The sequence below is a fragment of the Eucyclogobius newberryi genome, unplaced genomic scaffold, assembly GCF_026437365.1.
Source record: "Eucyclogobius newberryi isolate DKJ021-1_F unplaced genomic scaffold, fEucNew1.0.hap1 SCAF_12, whole genome shotgun sequence".
Lineage (NCBI taxonomy): Eukaryota > Metazoa > Chordata > Actinopteri > Gobiiformes > Gobiidae > Eucyclogobius > Eucyclogobius newberryi.
Window position 1 is genome coordinate 24,147,486 of NW_027315746.1, and position 21,063 is coordinate 24,168,548.

The following is a 21,063-nucleotide window of genomic DNA, read 5'->3' on the forward strand; positions in this document are numbered from 1 at the left end:
GATTCCCCATGTTTTGTCCTGACTCTGGCACCAGCAGGAGGCCGGTCCCTGAGGTCCTCAGAGTCCAAGATGGTTCATATGGCACTAACATATCCAAGATGTACTTTGGTGCTAGGCCATGGAGAGACTTGTACACAAGCAGAGCTGCTTTAAAGTCTATTCTCTGAGCCACAGGGAGCCAGTGCAGAGACCTGAGAACAGGACTAATGTGATCATACTTCCTGGTTCTGGTCAGGACCCGAGCAGCAGCGTTCTGGATGTACTGCAGCTGTTTTACAGCTCGTTTGGAGAGACCAGTGAGCAGGCCGTTACAGTAGTCTAATCTACTGGAGACAAACGCGTGGATAAGTCTCTCTAAATCTGGTTTTGACACTATATGTTTGATTTTGGCAATGTTTTTTAGATGGTAAAAAGCTGCTGATGTTATTGATTTGACGTGGCTATTAAAGTTCAAGTCTGAGTCCATTATTACCCCCAGATTTCTAATTTGGTTTGTAGGTTTTAGAGCGAGACTCTGGAGGTGACCGCTAACACTTTCTTTTTGTTTCTGTGGGCCAAAAACGATTATTTCAGTCTTGTCTGAGTTCAGCTGGAGAAAGTTGTTTTGCATCCACACACTGATCTGTTGGATGCAGTGACAGAGTGAATCCACTGGTCCATAGTCACCTGCCGATAGTGAAACATAGATCTGAGTGTCGTCTGCATAATTGTGATAGGACACATTTTCACTGCGTATCAACTGACCCAACGGCAACATGTAGAGGTTGAACAGAAGGGGACCCAGGACTGACCCTTGGGGCACTCCACAGGTCAGGGTCATGTGGTCTGAGACACAGCTACCAATTTCAACAAAGTACTTCCTGTCTTCCAGATAGGACCTTAACCAGTTTAGGGCAGTGCCAGTGATGCCCACCCAGTCCTCTAGTCTCTGTAAGAGGATCCCATGATCGACAGTGTCAAAAGCAGCACTCAGATCTAACAGAATTAAGACTGAGGCTTTGCCCGTGTCAGTGTTCAGGCGGATGTCATTTGTCACCTTGACAAGAGCAGTCTCAGTGCTGTGATGAGGTCTAAAACCTGACTGAAAAACATCAAATGAGTTGTTTATTAAGAGGAAATCTGTGAGCTGTTGGTAAACAACCTTTTCAAGGACTTTGACCCAAAATGGCAGATTAGAGATGGGCCGGTAATGACTCAGTACTGCGGCATCAAGACTGCTCTTCTTTAGGAGAGGCTTTATGACCGCAGTTTTCAAAGACATTGGGAATGTTCCAGATTGAAGCGACATGTTAACTATGTGAGTGAATGGTGCTAACAAACTGTTCAGCACAGACTTTAGAAATTTGGTGGGTAACACATCAAGGCAGCATGTAGATGAACTCAGACTGGTGATGATCTCATGGACAGTTTTGTCAGTTACTGGTGCAAAGTGAGTTAGCTCTAAGTGTCTTGGTGGTTTTAGGGTAATTTTTTGCATTGTGGGATTTATAGCATTTTTAATGCCCTGAACTTTGTCATTAAAGAATAATGCAAACTCATTACACTTGGATGTGGAAATGAGTTCTAACGGCAGCTGAGCTGGAGGGTTTGTTAATCTGTTTACTGTGGCAAACAGGACACGCGAGTTGTTACTGCAGCTTCCAATTATTTCAGAAAAATATCTTTCCCTAGTTCTACATAAGATTAGGTTGTACATGTTCAGCTTTTCTTTGTAAATCTCTTTTTGAACCTGGAGCTTTGACTTGCGCCATTTCCGTTCGGCCCTGCGGCACTCCCTTTTCTGTGCCCTGACCGAATCATCATTTCTCCACGGCGCCTTCAGCTTATTTTTAACCATTTTAGCCTTTATAGGGGCGATGGTGTCCAGAACATTCAAAACACTAGATGTAACAGAGTTCAACAAATCATTTACATTAGAACATGAGACATTTTCAAAGTTTATCATTTCCATAAACAGTGCACCTGTGCCATCACTTATGTGTCTCCTCTGAACAACTGCAGGACCAACCAGAGGTTTGGGAGAAACAGACAGGTCAAAGAAGACACAGAAATGATCAGACAGAGCAACATCGATCACATTAACATTTGAAATATTTACCCCCTTTGTAATTATAAGATCTAGAGTGTGTCCTTTGCTGTGGGTGGGGCCTCTCACATGCTGAGTAAGACTGAAGGTTTCAAGGACAGCATCAAGCTCTTTAGCGTTTCTGTCACAAATATTATCAACATGCACATTGAAATCACCTGTAATGACCAAACCATCAAAGTCTGTGCATATGACTGAAAGCATCTCAGTAAAATCATCAATAAAACTTTGGCAGTGCTGGGGAGGCTTGTATAAAACAATGAAGAGAATGGATGGAGACCGTTTTAGCTCCATTTTACAGGATACATACTCAAATGATGAAAACACCCCAAAAGACAACCTGCGGGTAATTATTTCATCTCTAAAGACAGCACAGACTCCACCCCCTTTTTTGTTTTCTCGTGTTTCAGATTCAAACTTAAAGTTGGGTGGAGCAGATTCTATCAGAACTACATTTCCTGTGTTTTTGTCAAGCCATGTTTCAGTTAAAAACATAAAATCAAGATTATAAGAAGAAATAAAATTATTAATTAAGAGAGATTTGTTACATAAGGATCTGACATTTAGCACAGCAAGTTTCAGACTAGTTTCAGTGAGACTGGGCTTTATCTTTTCACAGGGAATAGGAATCACATTTCTCAGATTGGGCCTGACTCGCATTTTGTTTTTCCATCTCTGTGATGATGTGACTACAGAAATAGCACTAGGGGGGGCTCTTTTTACATAGGGCCCCGGGTTGGTTTGATTTTTAATGTGACAATAAGTCCCGGCAACGCTGAGACCCAGTGCATCCTAGCTATGGGAGATACCAGGTGAAAGGCGAGGGGGGATGGGTGGTGGGGCTTTTGTTGGTGTAGTCGGTACTGACATAGCCCTTGCTATATTGGGCGTGAGTGGAGCCATCTTAATGCCTGATTTGATCAGACTTTCAAAATGGCTGGGAAGGCCCATGGGTGAGAGTGGAGATGAGAAGGAGAATGATGAATCTTTAGTGGGAGTAGATGTTGCAGGGGGAGCCCAGGGCTGGTGTGAAGGCAGGGGCGATGACAGGGATGTTGTTGGGCTTGTCACAGATGGGTCCAAGGCCTTTGAAGATTGTTCCTTTGCTGGAGGCGGTGGAGGTGAATGTGGAGCAGCTGGAGCTGAATCCTTTGCTGGTGGTGGTGGAGCAGCTGCTGATGAATCCTTTGGTGGAGGCTGAGGTTGTGGTGCTTTTGATGTTGAAACATTGGCTCGGTCTCTGGCTGATGGAGCAGGAATTCTTCTCTCATTCCTCTCTTCTCTAACTATCTGCTCAGGACCCTGTCCAGGCCCAGTCCAATGCCTCAGAGCGTGGAGCAGGTTCTCTGTCAGCACCCTCACTCCACCTCTGCATAGGTGGGGGCCATTTCTCTTAAACAGGTCCTCTCGTTTCCAGAATAGATAGAAGTTCTCAATGTAGTGTAGTCCTCTCGGGGAACACTCTTTGGACAGCCATGTGTTCAGCTGAAGAAGCCGGCTAAACTTGTTTATCCTCCTGTCGATGTTTGGAAGAGGGTCACTTATGAATGTTTTGATTTCCATTTTATCAAGCACGTCGAATAACTTCAAGAAGTCTTTTTTCAAAACTTCAGTCTGTTCCCGCCGCATGTCCACTGCACCCACGTGCACAATCAGCTGTTTAGCTCCTCCATGCTTAATCATAATATTTGGAAGGAGTGACGTTATCTCAGAAACAGTGGCGCTTGGAAAAAAATGTGTGTTTATCTTTTCAGGTGTCACGTGACTTATCGCGCCGTCCCTAACTAAAACAATCTGCGTGACCTTGGCTTCTGGCACAGATCCTCCTCGCTGTATTTTGGCCACGTCATCTTTCCTTTTTTCATATAATTCCATCTCTGAAAGTGGTAAAAATCTGTTGGTGAGCTGTATTTTAGGCGACTTCACGTTATCTTTGTATCGTTTAGGCTTTGCTCCAAGTTTGTTCCAAGAAACAGCCTGGTCTTTCTGGTTTTTAGACAGTTTTGGAAACGACACAGAGTCACTGCGGTTTAGGTTGAAAGTAGCAGTTTTTCTTGTAAAAAGTGTGCTCTTCTTACCGTCGGTTGACACAGGAATGGTATCGTGAAGAACTTTTTCAGATTCCAAAACAAATATCCGTGTTTTCAGCTCATTAATTTCTTGTTGATATTTCCGACAGCGTTCACAGTCTTTCTCCCTTCTTCTCCCGGACATGTCGCTGGCGTCAGATATGTCGTTAAAACTGGAAAAATGTTCTTAAAATCCTTGGTTTACTTGAAAAAGTCTAAAGCAAAAATGTTTGGAAGACAAAAACTGATTAAAAAGCAAAATAAATAAGGAAAGCAGCGATCGCAAGCGGAGCGAGCAAAAAAGCGTGTGCACTCTTCGGAAGCAGAGGGTGACTACAAACAATAGGAGTTACAAATACTACTACTAACATTACTAACACTAATACTACTAACATTACTACAAACAATACTATTACTAATATTACTACTAATAACAAGAGTTAGAAATACTACAACTAACATTAAACACACAAAAAACACTACTATCAACATTACTTACAAACACTTTTGTTTAGAGGAATGAACAAAAGCATATATATAATAAAGAAGGAAAAGAATGTCTTGCAAACACAACGACTACTAACATTACTACTACTATCACTACTATTACTGCTACTACATAAAGTCCTATGGTTTGAGAGTCTATGCACTCTCCTCTCTAATTGGTGTTGCCACAAGCGTCCGATATCTTCTTCATGAGTCTCATTACATTATCATAACACTGCCCATTCAACATAACCTTCCATGGAGTATTTGTATTCGCTCTGTGACGCTCTCGTTTACTGTTCCGTCCTGACCATATTAGTCCAGTCAGTGGGCTAGAGTAAACACAAGTGAATCGTCAGCTTTCGCGTTGTCGAATAGGGACAAAATATTACCACGTCATGTCCATTCACCAGCCGCGTCGCAGCCGTATTAAACACTGACATTTAACAAAATCTTATGCAGGTTCAGTATAAAGTTATGAGCTGGCTTTTCTTCGCCTCAACTGTTTACAGCATGGGAGACAGCCATGACGTAGTTTGTCTCCTCACTGATCCATGCTGTGAGAAGTAAGCCAAGTGGATACAAGCTTGTTTATCCTCTGGGAAATGAAAGGGTTTTGTTTTATACAGAGTAGGAATTGGAATGTGGTATACGTGCAAGAGCTAACATGTTATTGCATATTAGGGCTCCCACTATATTTGGAACTATACTACTATGAAATAATAATAATAATAATAAATATAGCCGCAAGCGGCAATGATCGGCCCTGGCCACGCCGCAAGAGGAGGGGGCGCTAACGCGCCCCAATTGTCCTTTTATTACGTCTACTGCTGAATCTGTGACGCTGTCACATCTTCTCCCCTTTGTTTTACCATCAAAAAGCTATTTTATTTTGAATTATTGGCAAAATGTGCGGCTTTGCCGCACAGACACCGTGACTTTTGAATAAAAATGTGAATAACTTTTGATGGTCCACCCCTGAAGATGAGTCTCACCAAATTTCAGGTTAATAGGGCAAACGCCCTGGGAGGAGTTTGTGAAAGTCTAAAGTGTAAACATGTTCTGGCGATTTCCCCATTGGAATAACATGGGAGGTTTTGGTCATCGCTACGGCAAAACCATAACAATTATGACATGGATCTCATTGACTTTTTTGATGGGGATGCCAAAATTGAGTTTTGTGTCAAATTTCATAAAATTTCGCAAAACTAAACATTTAACCTCCATATAAAATCTGCAGGGGGCGCTGTGGTGCCAAATGAATTTATTTCACTTCAAGTACGTTTAGCGCAAAGAGTTTAACAACTGATTCTAATTTGACGCAATTCGGACTTTATCTGCGCAAACGGCAGAAATGTTAAATTTGGGAGATTTCCGAAATTCTAGCTAAAGTTTGCGGCTTCGCCGCACAGAGACCGTGACAGGTATCAATGTAATTTGAATAACTTTTGATGTCCCACTCCTCAGTAGCATTTTCACCAAATTTCAGCTTTTTAGAGCCAACGCCCTGGGAGGAGTTCGTAAAAGTACGACGTTTGGAAAAACTCCAGAGTCCTGCTTAGCAATTTTTGAACCAATATGGCCGACATTTGGTTGGGTGGACGGCGTTGCCGTAATAATATTTTTTACTTCTCTTGTCACCATCTACCTCTGCGCCAAATTTCATGATTCTACGATCAGATTTTTTTTGGGTCATTTCCTATCTCTCAATGCATTTTTGGTACATTTGGGGGCGCTGATGCGCCAATTTTTTGACTTTTCGTCAATGTTCACTGGGTGAAAAATAGGGGGATTGGTCCCGAGAAGAAAGAAAGAAGAAAGAAAGAATAATATTCCGATGCGAAAACAATGTTTCCCATTTTTCAAATATCATAAACTATACATTTTCAGAAAGCGCTCGCGCTTTCCTACCTCATGGTGTGGGTCCCTGGTCACTGACGGGTACTTTCGTTAATTTTGAGTGGGCTCCGCCCACTTTGTGTTTTTGGCCCTCTATACAGTAATAATGTTAAATTTTTGCATTACATGCTTATATGCACGGAACATGCAAGAGATGGGGAACGTATTCGTGAGCTACTTAGGGCAAATGAGTGCTTTATATGGGGATGACGACCGCGAATGTAAAGTGCTCGTTTAGTGCGCATTTTTGCACGGGCTTCGCCCGTTTACAACGGTAATGTTCCATTTTCCTACTACTAATTAGTATGCACGGGGCGTGCGTGAGTGAAGGAGTGCGTTAGTGTTTGGAAGTGGGCGAGCGCTTTGCGCTCGATTTCGTGCGCACTGCGTGCGCACTTTCGCAGCCGTGCTTTGCACGGCCTTACGAGATTAATAGGCTTCTCGCCAGCTTGTGGCGCTCGGGCCTAATAATAATAGTAATAATAATACATCTGTTACATGACTTTATTGATAACTGCATGAGGACATTGAAATATTTTGTACACCAAAATATGTATTTTTTGTATTTTTCCTCTTTTTTTTGTGCAAAATTTTGATTAAAAAAAAAAAAGTAGTTATTACAATATTTAGAAATTTAAAACCAACAACACCATACTGATTTAGTGTTTTATTTCAAAAGTATTGACAGAAAAAAGCCACAGCAAGAGATTGTACTTTCTAATGATGAACTGCATTACAGGAGTTGTAAAGAGGAATACTTTGATCACTAATACAATGATCTTCTGCTCAAACACCCTGTATAGAGACATACTGTGGTCATAATGATTAATTTAATGTCCAATAGACTTGGTAATAGGAAGAAAATAAACAAAAACATGATCTACGTGACCAAATATCCAATAGAAAAAGAGTGACTCAGACACCATTTAACATCGTCCTTGGTCAGTAACAAACTGTGGAATGTAACATTTTGACTTGAGGTATAAAACCAGCATTCGGTTATGTCCCTGTAAACTATTCAGGTGGAAGGCACGGGAATGTCGGGGTCTTTGAAATGAAAGCCCCGAAACCTATATTTACCCATTAGAATACTATATTTGCATTAACGTGTTGTGCGTTCCCTTTAAGCATTAAAGTAGTTTGCTTGAATCTCAGCAGCAAATATATAAAAAGATCAAACTATTCCATGGTTTTGGATGCCATAGTTATGAGGAAGCGTTTTGCCTTTCAGCACAAAGCTACATCTTGTTTCCTATTTTAAGTGTAAAACAGCAGGATTGATTTAGTAACTCTCACTGAAGAGGTGCCAAAGCTGGTGGCAGCGTCTTTTCACACGGTCCTGAGAAATGATACCTGCAACAAAATAAATAAGTTGGACTTTTAGTATATAGGAGGAAAATGTAGTAAATAAACAATAATCAACTGTCAAATACACAAACAATCTAAAGTGCCAAAATAAAACATTAAAAGTGCACCAAGTAACACATACATGTACTAACGTGGCCAGTAAGATTAATTCTCGCAATATTTGTGAGCATTTGTGTTGCAGTTGGGCCAGAAATAGTTGAACCAATCACAGGGCAGCATTTTGGTTTGGGCAAAAGCCAAAAGGAGACGTGTCAAGAGAAACATGGCAACGCCGATGATGTACTGAAAACTATTTTAACAGAAATAAGGCATTTTTTTACGTGCACAGGTTTGCTTTGTGCATTTGATGGAAAGAAGTCTGTGTTTCACTCAACTGGGGGTCAACAGAAGTTTGATTTCTCAGCCTGTTGTCATGATGAGAGCCTTTCTAGACGTGTACAACTCAATTCAAAGTACTCCACATACGTATCTGGCCAGGTTAAGAATCCACAGTACGGCATTAACTTTAGCCGTCTCGATTTTGTTCTTTTATAGTTGGTTTTATAGCTATGGATACTAAAAAACAGGACTTTTGATCATGAACGAGGTCGCTTCTCCACAGATCCTTTAACTCGTGATGTCCCCTGCAGGTTTCCATGGAGATAGATCATTTTAACACCATACTGTGGAACATTCCAAACAAAATAATACCATCTGGGCTCTCTACTGTGCATGGTTCACCTTTAAAACGTTTTGCTCCTTTGAGGGAAGCATTGCTCATATGAATCCTGCCAGTGCATCCGTAAAGGCCTTATCTAAATAATGTTACACCTTAAGGCTGCGCAATGACATTTTAATCAAGAGAAAAAGTCTGTCATTTCTTATCATCAATGATCAGCTTGAGCCTTTTTAACCGAGCGGTCCAGAGCCAATCGTCTGTGGGTAAAAGTGTGTGGTTTGGAGCGGAGTTCAGAATTTGGAGGAAGCAACTGGACAACGTTTGGGTCGAATAAGAGTCGTTTAAAAGTGTATTGTTTATGTTCAAAAGAATTGATATTGAAAGTAGAGGTAGCAGTAAGCAATATCTCAAAATGCAAATATTGTAACATTTCACATTTGTCTGAGGACTAAACCATCTAAAACCTGATAATTCAAGACATGTTTGAACACATTCTTGCAGGATTTATATAATATCGTCTGAATATTGTTATTATATATTGAGGTATTCCTTTTTGTCAATATCACTCCTTCATAATTGAAAGATGCATTTATTGATCTATCTTTCAAATATCATATCGCCAAGACCTAGTTACACCCCAATGTCAGAACGCGTGTATGCAAAATGTATTGACTTCTAATCTGCCTTACGTAAAATACTCCGTTTTGGGACTGGCGCTCAGGTTGAACTCTGCCACAGGAATGCCTCTTGAAGCCACTCGGGGACCAAACATGGCTGCCGGGTAAACAATGGAAGATGTACCCACCTAAAGTGAACATTTTACTTTAGTTAGTAAGAGCATCCTTTGGCAGAGAGAAGGCACACATAATAGTTACTCACCACTAAACACAGATCACACTCTTCCAGTTCTTTTTCCACCTTGGTCAAAATGTGTGAATCAAGAGCCTCTCCAAAAAACACCACATTGGGTCTCAGCAGACCATGGCAGTCGCTCTTTTCACACCTAACAGTGGATCCAGGAAAACAATTCAGACCTGTCTAAGCGACCTGTGCTTACAACAAACATTTTGGACCATATAATATACAACAGAGCGTTAGAAGCAATGTTTTTTTTCATAAATATATACATAATCTGATACAATTTCTTGATTTAAAGAGTACATATCTAAGTCATTTACACAAAAAACACCCTATCGCAGAAAAATAAAGCTCAATGCTGCCCCCCACAGGATTGCATCATATTACGATTTGAAGAAAATACAGTTTGCATAAAATCAATAAATAAATACTATGAATCTTTAACAAAACCTTATTTGAGAATTCTCTAACCGCGATAGTAACTAATGTGATAGTAACTAGTATACATATAATGATATACTGCTGGGCTTGTTCTCACCTGGGCAGTTTATCAGCAGGAATCTGTGCATCAGCCACATTTTGGTCGGGTGAGCTGTCCAAGAGAAACAAAACGATAGTAAAACCGCTTGTAAACAAGAATGGAAAAGGTAAAAAGTGCATTAATGCTGGTGCGTCCTGTACCCTGTGCCTTTCAGAGCAGCACATATGGGGTTGTGCGTGTTGCCGTGCACGTGGCCACAGCTCACGCAGCGTGTCTCCATCAGATTGCCTGCAGTGACACAAAACACAGATGTTTTGATTTGGGCCCTTCAGACTGACTGGAAACCGCTTTCTGACAGCCGATCTGACAGAATGATGTCTGGCCTTAATCACAGAGTTTATAAACAGTTTATTTTTCACTAAAATTGTATTACATTTCCATCTTTATTTGACAGGGGCCAGCTACAAAACAGCACTGGGAGATAAACTGGAAATCACTTTGGGTATATATGCATCATCCCTCAAGGCTCCTCGAAGGAAACCTCTGCACTTGATGCCAAAATAAAAAGCAAACCAGTCAACAGCACTTATTCCAGGCCCTGGTTAGAATTACTGGCAGAATGAATCACCGTATTCTGGTCAAACCAAGAGGGCTTGCTCATGGATTCCAGGCCGTAACCACTACCATCCTCCGTGTTTAGAAAGGGCCAGAGAGAAAGAGTGAAGAACTACAAGTACCTTTGATTTAAAAAACAAAACAAACACTTATTTTTTAAAAAGTTGTTTATATTGCATCAAATAGTCAGCAACAGAGAAAGCTCTAAAACTACTGAGAGGGAGAATACGCCATTTAACAAAATGCAGTCATGTCCTTGATTATGGTTAATATCTCGCTCCAGACCCATTTATCTTGCTTACAAATAATGAATGCAAATCATGAAGTTTTTTTTTTTTGACAAGACAGTTGCAGCATTAAATAGGGAGAAAGAGGTAGAAATATTTCACAAACTGTCAGGATTGGGACTCAAACCCACAACACCGCGGTGGCAACAACCACACGTGCAAAGCCTTAAACCACTGCACCACCAGCAAGAACCAACATCTGATTTGTGTTAGATCTCCATCTACTGGCACCAGAGGAAATAACCATGAAAAAATACACAAAAGCTAGCCTGCCCTTGACACGCTAACGTGAGCATGCAGTTATTATGAAGACAATCTTGGCAGAATGCAGATGGCAATAATGTATGCACATCTCCAGGAATGTTTTTGGATGAGGGAACAATGTTATAACATGGATAAAAGATTAAAAAAAAGTCAGCTTTGCAGATTATGTGTCCTTCAAAACATCATCAAATAGTATTATGTATGTTACCTTTAGACTGCAGCAGCTCTTTTGAATTACAGCTGGGGTTTTGAGTATTGAAGCAGATTTCATTACTCACCCTTGTTGCTTATACAGTGCAATACAAATCCCAACATCTCACCGTGAATCTTGAGCACATGCTTGGATCCGGCCTCCAGATGCAGATCATCAATGCACTGAGTGATTACGACCACTTCCCTTCCCCGCGCCCTGAGCCTGGCCTCGCACTCGGCTATAGTGTAGTGAGCGGCTGTGGGCTTCTTGTCCATCACCAGCTCTCTTCTGTAATGGAAGAACTCCCAAACGCGAGAGGGGTAGCGGGAGAAGGCCTCTGGGGTGACCAGGTCCTGTTAAGAGCAATTATACATTTAAAAAAGGTAATAGCTGCACCCCTACTGGTTTAAAAATGGCAATACAATCACAACTGAACGTGGGAAGCCATTGGTTTCCGTATACTGGGACAACTCTTCATTCAGAGCCCTATTTGGGTTTATTGCAAACTGGTTTTAGCCGTAAAAACTGGAAGTGAAGAGCTCATTGTGCTTTCTAATTGGATTATCGGACAAAGCACTAAAATACAAAATGTAAACATAAGCATTGGTACTTTTTAAAGTGTCTTTGTAGGGTGTCGAAAATGAAATACTACAGGTAATTGATGCTAAAATGAGTATGAAACTGGACACACATTTTTCTGCAAGTATTGATACAACGAATATCACATTAACAAGACCAATGTTTACATTGATGAACCACTGTAAATGAGCTTGAATTTTAACAGAACGAGTATGAGACCACAATGTTTAATAAAGGAATTATTATTATTTTGTGTTAAAAATGTGAACCTTGACCCCAAAAAAAAGAGCTATTTCTATTACCATTGTGGCATTAAAGTGGGTAAGAATAAAGTATATTTCTTAGTATCAAGATCAAGTTTGACATTTTAGCATTAGACAACTCTACTTTGTAACTGAATAAATCAACAATACAAAATTTGTATTGTTGATTTATTAATGTGATCACTCTGATTTGATTATATTTTACTTCATATGACTCATAACCTACAGTATACCTTTAAAACACTTTTGTTGCATGTATTTCTTTAATTCATGCTTCACTCCACCACGGATTACACAACAAAGAGCATTGGATAAACCTGTGCAGCAAGACTGTTATGTAAACAAAAAAAACACACCCACTCACTCCACATTCATAAATCTGATGAACAACATAACAAGAAACGCTCTGGCCCACAGTAAATACGTGCTTGTTTTTTTTAATTACCTGAGTTTTCCACTTCCTCCATGATTCGTGTTTCCCTCGGAAGGTTGGCAGCCCACTCGCAGCCGCAATCCCTGCTCCGGTGACAATGGCTATGTGGTTAGCTTTGGAGAAGGCTTTGCGGAAGTCAGTCATATCTAGAAGCGCAGAAGAAGATGTGATTTCACTGTTGTTTATTTGCCAGTAAATGTTTTATTATTATTTACAGTTCTTACTGGTGCTGGGTCGTGCAGCTTCAGTCAGAGGGCCAGTCGTAGCCTGACTCGAGCACATGCGAAGGCCGAGTGCAAAGAGGGTGCGTCTCTGGAGAAGCATCATGGCTCTTTTGCTGAACAAAAACACAAAGACAACACAATCTACCGAGGTCATTATGATTTTTGATAGCGATAGCAGGAAGAATAGCGAGAGTTTGACTGTGCTAATGGAGGACATTCAATAAACACAATAACCTAGATAAACTTTATTAATCCACAAGGGAATTTACTTCCCTTAATCACATTTATTAAAGCTATATTATCTGCAAAACAATTCAACTCAAAGATACCACGTGATACCACTGACTGACACAATAAGTTTAAAGCCTGATGAAACAGTATATATTTTTATAAATGTACAATATAAATAAATAAAAATCTGTATGAAACACTACAGTACTTCAATAGTAATTAGTAATACAACTAGAACTATAATAGAATTATTACTAAAATATTTATTCACATTGACAAAATACCCCAAAATACCAGTTAAATAATGAGCCCAAAAAAGGACAATTCCATCTTACATCTAGTTATTATTGTGACTAGCCTCCTTGTAGTGATATCGAATTAGTATTATACAAGAACAAAATAAATTCAACTTCATTTAGTTAGACAAATCTATTCAAGTTGCTTTTGTAAGAGCATAGGGCAACTAAAAGCTCCATGCACCCACTGTGTAAACTGTATTTGAACTGTAACACGAGATAAGTAAAACCTACACTAGGTTGTGCACCTCCACAACTGAGGAGAACTGCAATACTTGCTCTTACTTCTCAGACAGTATTTTAGCCTGACACCAAATAAGCTGTTCCTTGATATAAAGATGGTCTATAACAGGGTTATTCAACTGACCAGGTATCAGAGCCTGCTCCAAAATATTATTCATATTTTATTTATTTATTTTAATCTGGTTTAATTCTGGGTGGGCACTTGTTTAAACCTGGTTTGGGGCTGGCTTAGTCCTTATTTAATTCTTCTTTAGACCTGGTTTAGAACTGGTTAGAGTCTGGGTTAGTCTTGCTTCAGACCGGGTCAGTAGTCTTCCAGTCTTGTCCTTGGTTATCCCTGCTTAAGGTTTGGAGTAGTTGTGTAGTTGTGTAATCCTTTCCTATATTATTTTCTTCTCAAAGCAGTAGATATTTTAACATTATTAAAACAACTCTAGTGTTGAGGATATTTTAGCGTGACCCCAAATTGAGTTAATAATGACCCTCATCAAGAAGGCCCAGCAGAGGATGTACTTCCTGCAGCAGCTGAGGAAAGCCAAGCTGCCAGCGCAGATGATGGTGCAGTTCTACACGGCCATCATTGAGTCCATCCTCACCTCCTCCATCACTGTGTGGTACGCTGGAGCCACAGCCAGGGACAAACAGAGACTACAGCGCATTGTCTGCAGGACCTGTAAGTCTCCAGGACTCTGGGACGAGCAGGTCTGATCACAGCCAACCCTTCTCACCCTGGACCCTATTTGAGGACTATCAATACAATTCATGCACTGTTCACGTTCTGCACTATTTCCGACCATCTGCAATTTTTGGTTTAAATATCTGTGAACATGCCGAGACAAGTTTATCTTTTATTTTTCTAATCTTATTTTATTAGTAATATCTTAATTTATGCATGCTATATTTGACTCAATAGACGTTGCTATAATTATTATTTTATTATTCATTGTTTTATGTTGCACCTTTACGCTGAGACAAGTTCCTATGTTTGTGTAATGTGTTCAATGTCAATAAACCTTTTCTGCTTCTGACATGTCCTGACTCTGACATGTCCTGACTCTGACATGTCCTGACTCCCAGAGTCCCTGAGACTTCTGGCCCTCAGGTGAATTCACTTGAAGAGCCCTGATAGATGTTCTATTTATGGGTTCTTATAAATATGTTTTAAGGCAAACAAATAATGCCTTTACAACAAGCATCTATCCTTGTCTATAAATGTTCTGGCTTTGTTCAACAGTGCCATTCCAAAGGGGAGTCTATTCCAAAAGGTGTTTTGTGCATTTTAAAGTATTTGGCAATGGACATGACAAGTAAGGGACATGTCAGGAGGACAAATGGGCGCACCCAAAGCACGAACAACTTAATAAACAAGTCCAACAGCATGTCAATCGTGTGGCAACATGGGACTCCCATATCAAAGACAGACGCACGAACACACAACTTTTTGTAAATGCGTTGTTTACAATGTTGCAGCTGCTCTGGTAAAGGTCAAACATCTGTATTTACGTTTTTGTTGCATAAATAAAAGACTTAAGACGAGAAGAGAAGAAGAAAACATACATAGGCCTTCGCATACTGTATATAGTTGTCTGCAAAAACGCATTGTCTTAAATAAACACAGACCAAACTCCAGCAGAACGAACACGGGCAAACAACCAAAAGAACCATGTCTGTTTATAATGCATTAACTTACCTCAAGGTCTGGATAAAGCCAGAAGGATACAACGACACACGCAGCTTGTGCTTTATTTACCTTTAGACTTAGCACGGACTGTCGTAAACACACCGAGCTGTCGTAAAAAATGCCTCAGAAACTCAAATGAAGAAATGTGCGGTTAGAGGGTGACATCTAGTGGCAGGATGTGTGTATTACAGTCAGTGAGTCATCCGAAGAATTCTGTCATTCAGTGCGCTTTTCTCACAGGAAAAGGAAGGGCCATTCTTGGTCAAATAGGGAATTAGAAATAGGCCCAACTGTTCGAGTTATTATTGATATTTCAATGTGAGAAATAGCCTATTTTACACCGCAGGCACCCAAACTCATCCTTCTACTCTTAGAAGCACCTTATCATTGATTTTGACCTAGCGCCACATGCCTGAGGTAATGTAGCCCACAACACTTGATGATGTGCTTTAAGGTGATGGCTGATATGTGGGATACCATCGATCATTTGTCAATTCACAGTCTGAGCTGAGAAGTTGGAGCATATCTGCCCCCGCCTCTCCCTCCCGGTGTGTGTAAACTGCCTCCTCCTTCTCCGCCTCAGACCCCGTCAGAGATCTCCTCGTGAGTGAGTGGCCGTGCGTGCTTCTCCGTGTGCCAGGCAGCCGGACGGCCAGCCAGCAGTCATCACCGGACACTCTTCAAATTGATGGCGAACACTCCAGGCAGCAGCACAGATCGCCGCCCGACCAGGAGACTGCGCTCCAAAAGCGACACCCCGTATCTGGTACAAGCCCGACTGTCGTATAACCTGCGTCCAGGTAGGCTTTACTCAGCTTCCGAACCTACATCCAGGTGTAGGCTTTACTCAGCTTCCGAACCTACATCCAGGTGTAGGCTTTACCCAGCTTCCGAACCTACATCCAGGTGTAGGCTTTACTCAGCTTCCGAACCTACATCCAGGTGTAGGCTTTACTCTGCTTCCGAACCTACATCCAGGTGTAGGCTTTACTCTGCTTCCGAACCTACATCCAGGTGTAGGCTTTACTCAGCTTCCGAACCTACATCCAGGTGTAGGCTTTACTCTGCTTCCGAACCTACATCCAGGTGTAGGCTTTACTCAGCTTCCAAACCTACATCCAGGTGTAGGCACCTCCATATCTGCTTCATAACCCTACATCCAGGTGTAGGCACCTCCATATCTGCTTCATAACCCTACATCCAGGTGTAGGCACCTCCATATCTGCTTCATAACCCTACATCCAGGTGTAGGCACCTCCATATCTGCTTCATACCCTACATCCAGGTGTAGGCACCTCCATATCTGCTTCATACCCTACATCCAGGTGTAGGCACCTCCATATCTGCTTCATACCCTACATCCAGGTGTAGGCACCTCCATATCTGCTTCATAACCTACATACAGGTGTAGGCACATACTCTGCTTCATAACCTGGTCCTCATGTAGGCATGCCTGCTTCACACATGGCATGTGTGCGTAGGCCTATCACACATACAGCCAATAGACTGAACAGAACTGTCCCATAATGCATCTACATTTTATAACATGGACATGGATTTGACTGAAATATTATGCAACTTTGTTGACTGACTGTAGCTCCTTGTCAAGCACTAAGCGTGTGACAGTGTAACTCGATTTTTAAATAGCCCATCATTTTAATTTCACTGAATGTTGAAAATTCTTGATCATTTGCATCGTTGCTATTACATAAGACGAAGCGGCTGAACGCGTCCCACGTCTGATGCTTTGGTGGTGGTTTAACAAAAGCGCATGGAACAAACGCTGTGAAAGACACACCAGTGCAGTGCAGTTTGTTGTGAGTGATGAGAGAGGAATGAGTAGCTGGCTTTGCAATGCATTGCATCCTCTGTTACCATGGTGACCTGACATTTTGCTGACTGTGTCAGGTGTGTTGTGGCCTGGCTTGCTTGGTGCACATTAACTCTCGGTTTGTGACTATGGAAGCGGTTAAGTGTCATTTCTTTCTATCTTCATTTATTTTGTAGTCTACTTGCTGTTATTAATATGAATGACTGGAGCTGGTCATGTGTTTACGGCTGTTCTGCTGCAGCTTGTTTGTGTTGGTGTTATACGTTCATTGGCTATTACTTTAATGGCCCCAAGTGCTTTTCTTTGTGGTAGGACTAATCCACTGGCCAAAGACAGGGCAGTTTATGCCTAACCTTTGTCAAACACAGATTTTACACATGCCAGGGTCAAGATAGTTCAGTTTTAAGCTGAAAGAAGGCTGCTATAGTCTGAAGTTTAGCCTCACACTTAGTACAACACCTTATAGACCTGAATATTTTTATAGGACATTGGATTTTGGCTTTGTGCTCTATTTGGATTCCTCCTCTCAACAGGACCACACTCAAAGCGCACGAATGGCACGGGGGCGATTTTTACAAGAGCTTGTTGACTCACTTCCACCTAAAGAAGTGGAGCAGAATTTAGCTTGCTTATTGCCAAGGAAACAAAAAGTCTGGGCAGCCTCCTTCGGCATGCGTTCAGGTGCTTTATAATAATACATAACCGGGCAGTCAAGAAAGGGAAACAAAACAATTACCTTTTTTTGTGGTAGAAGACAAATATCCTTGCTTTTGTTACAGAGATTCTCAGTTTAAGCCAAGTGGAATATCCTTCTGTGATAAATAAAGCGTCTGAAGGTAGTGAAAACATGGGATTGGTGTAAGAATGAACCACCTTCAGTTCATTCATATTCTTGTCCAGTACAGGCAGAAAACAATAGCTTCTACCAGAGTCTGTAATGTAATGACAACTTTAGGCTTAGATAGAAGCAGAATGTTGACAGCCAACTCTCAACTAATACATTCATTTGTGATAAATAGGCAGAACACACACACTCTGACACCCTTTCAGCTTCCAACAAGTACCAATCATTTAAATATTACTGTATAGGCGTATTTAGATTGCATTTCCCCTCCCAAAAAAACAATAACAATGTAATTTCCATTGTCGCCTCTGTTTGCTGATGCGGTGTTTTGTTTGTGACCAGAGACATTTTATATTTGCTCCATATTCTAGTGCTACTGTCAGACAAGAACGTGATCCCAAATCCTGTGCACCAGAAGCTGCTGTGTGTGTGTTCTAGGGCTGCTTCATGTTCGCTAACACAATCTCACGTAGCAACACTAGTCATTACCTGCAATTCAAGGTAATATCACACACACGGGCAGATTTAATTGCACAGAAGAAGGTCAAGGAAATCATGTTGTTTGGAATGATTTTCTAAAATTGGGGGCAAAGACGCAAGGTTAAAATGGAAAAAAAAAAATGAAGTGTTTTTAGTGGATTATGTGCGTGTGGATATTTCATTGTGATGTATATGTTTGTCGTTTATTTAAAAGCGCAAGTAATTCATTCACGTTTCATTTTTTGTTGTTGAGAGAAATAGTTCTGATTGAAAACACATTTGTGGTAATAATTGCATATTGTGAGCCAAAAAATACACACAAAACAACAAATGTGTACTACCGTGATCAAGTAGAAGGTTCTTAAATCACTAGAGCATTTACCCCTCGACTGAAACGATGCACTTTTGGACGAACGTCTTCAGGGCTCATCGTTTCCGTCGGTCTGTGCTCTTCTACAGTTCATCTTCTCAGGTTCGGCCTCTGGAATACAGACTGCAGGCCAATTACGCCACAAATACTGTCCATTTCAAACAGCAGACACGCCCAGGCTACACGCTAACGAGACAGAGCTGCAGTGCAGTCGTGGCACCCAGGGTTCTGTCCATATTGCAATGGGCTTACGACGTGCACAGGAGACTTGTGTTCTTACAGATATACAGTTTAGAGCCCAAAGTTTGCAGCCCACCCGAGCTCATTCACTCTGATCTCTCCTCCTCTTTCTGAAGCAAGCGCCGCTGTCCCAGGGAAGTAAAAATCAATAGACTTCAGATGCATGGCAGGGCACAACTATTTTTGCTGCAGTGCTGCTCCCAGGGTTTACTTAACTTAAAAAAAAGAAGAAGTACTTGCATGTATTGGAAGAGCCCATTAAAGCTGTTTGTTGTGTTTGTTGATGATGTAATGTTTCACAGCGATTAAAAGAGTGACAAAAGAGAAAAGCTCTGTGTTTGCCAGTGGATTGCATTGGCTTTTGAAACCAGTGTTTGTATCTTTGGAACACATTTGTTAGAGGCGTGTTTTGGAGATGATAAGGGTTAATTATAGGACTAAACTAAAATGATAGTCCGGTATCTTTGCAGTTACAAATGTTGGAAGTAATTATGATTATTCATGTTATAGGCTATTCAATCTATTCTACAAATACAGAATTCTTTATGCAATCGAGCTTTGCATCCAACCGACATTTTTGATCCGAGATCCTGTGGCTCAATGACGTCGTTCCAAGTTAATCTATTTGAGTTTGAATTTGTTGAAATTATTTTTAAGTGTCGACCTTTCTTCTTGCAATAACTGTAACACTAACGAAATTGTAATATATATTTTATACAATGGGAAGACGTTTGTAGTTTTACGGTGATTGTGCAAAGAAGCCTTCTGGATTTAAGACTATTCTACTTTGGAGCTGTAAAGCCCTGAACATGTGCAATACTGACTTAACCATGTGCAATACTGTCATATTTATGTGCAATTACTGTCGTACTCACATGCAATAGTGTCACATTCATGTGCATATAACTGATGAAAATAGAGTGTTTATTTTGCCATTATTATTAGTATTATCTTGTCTTATGCTAGCTGTTTTTTTATTTAAATTTTTATCTTTATCTTTATTTATTTTTCCCCTCCATTCCTTATTAGGAAATGAGAGGTTTTGTCTATAGGAGTTTTTGTTTATAATTATAATTATTAGAGTTCTTCTATTAAGAGTTCCTATAAGTTACCTGTCCTTTTCCTCTGTATCTACCTGCGTTGCAACAATGAAATTTCCCCATGTGTGAACAATAAAGAATGATCTTCTCTTATCTTAAATTTAGTTTTGTTACATTTTTAGCAGTAAGAACTTTGTTTGCTATTGGAATTTTAAACTGATTTGGATGAGTTGGCACTTGGCAGTTAGATTTGTTTTTAAATTAGTTGGCGTAATTGTTTCAGTTGTTGGAAATGGCTCAATATGTATCAACAATGCTTTCCATAATGTCCTCAGATGTTACGCAAGGATGGAAGTTCAGTCAGAATATCTTATGACCGACTTGTGCAACATCTCGAAAAGAAGAGACGAGAAATCTTCCTATCTTCCATACATGGCTGCACGCAGATCTTTATTTCCAGCTGAAGCGTCCCAGCCGGGTCTGAATAAAACATGAATGGGGGAAGAAGGAAAATCAGAGAAGAAAATAGCAAAGGGTAAAACCAGGGCCCTCACGCCGGATGCTCCTGGTGCATAAAGCGGGTGATGATGAGCGGCGCAGAAGCTGTCAACCTCAACAGCGCGTCAGAAACGAGCAGGTGCGACTGTGCAGGAGGCAGTCCCACTCTCCCTCTGCCTATTTATCCTGCACTTGGATGAGTAAGAATAGTGCTTGATGGTGGCGCAGTGGTCTGGGGTGTTTCACGTGTGCAGTTTGCTTCCCAGCTCTGACTGTTTCCTGAATGTCTCTATCCTCTCTTTCCTCAATTAATGTCCTGTTCAATGTTTCAATCCTGTTCCGTTTTTTGAGGCATGGAAATCTTCAGACTGTTCATGATGTATTTAAAGGATACACCCCCTCATCAAAAGCTGTAGTTGTATTTAGTTTAATTCACCTTTGAGTCTCACCAATAACTGGGTTTCAAATTTCCCAGGTTTGTGATGTCATAGGTAGAGATCTGGAAGTCCCCTTTGCTTTTTTAAAAATAAATCCTTTGCCAGACTC

General features: G+C 40.8%; 2 protein-coding genes across 3 annotated transcripts in view; one reads left to right on the forward strand and one right to left on the reverse strand.

Annotated features, from left to right (window-relative positions):
• Window positions 1–7,192: 7,192 nt before the first annotated feature.
• Window positions 7,193–15,245, reverse strand: LOC140356548 (NAD-dependent protein deacylase sirtuin-5, mitochondrial-like). Its single transcript, XM_072441574.1, has 9 exons — window positions 15,224–15,245; window positions 12,764–12,876; window positions 12,552–12,685; window positions 11,392–11,617; window positions 10,106–10,193; window positions 9,963–10,016; window positions 9,446–9,569; window positions 9,256–9,371; window positions 7,193–7,893 (listed from the first exon to the last, which is right to left on the reverse strand). Exons 2-9 carry the CDS (start codon window positions 12,864–12,866, stop codon window positions 7,833–7,835), a joined length of 906 nt encoding a protein of 301 aa, XP_072297675.1. The 5' UTR covers window positions 12,867–12,876; window positions 15,224–15,245; the 3' UTR covers window positions 7,193–7,832.
• Window positions 15,246–15,793: 548 nt separating this feature from the next.
• The window catches only part of LOC140356552 (phosphatase and actin regulator 1-like), a 72,969-nt gene continuing 67,699 nt past the window's right edge, over window positions 15,794–21,063 (forward strand). The window contains exon 1 of one of the 2 annotated variants that reach the window (XM_072441579.1): window positions 15,794–16,014. In XM_072441579.1, the coding sequence (XP_072297680.1) occupies window positions 15,903–16,014 (112 nt within the window). In that variant the 5' untranslated portion in view covers window positions 15,794–15,902. The remainder of the gene's footprint in view (window positions 16,015–21,063) is intronic. The other variant, XM_072441580.1, reaches the window with a different exon arrangement.

What these genes read in the sequence shown, in the direction of transcription:
- LOC140356548 (XM_072441574.1), bottom strand. Translation starts at nt 12,866, where the DNA reads ATGATGCTTCTCCAGAGACGCACCCTCTTTGCACTCGGCCTTCGCATG. An exon ending in AGCTGCACGACCCAGCACCA is followed by an intron (nt 12,686 to 12,763) that starts GTAAGAACTGTA and finishes CTGCGCTTCTAG; the next exon opens with ATATGACTGACTTCCGCAAA. An exon ending in AGTGTGATCTGTGTTTAGTG is followed by an intron (nt 9,372 to 9,445) that starts GTGAGTAACTAT and finishes TGTTCACTTTAG; the next exon opens with GTGGGTACATCTTCCATTGT.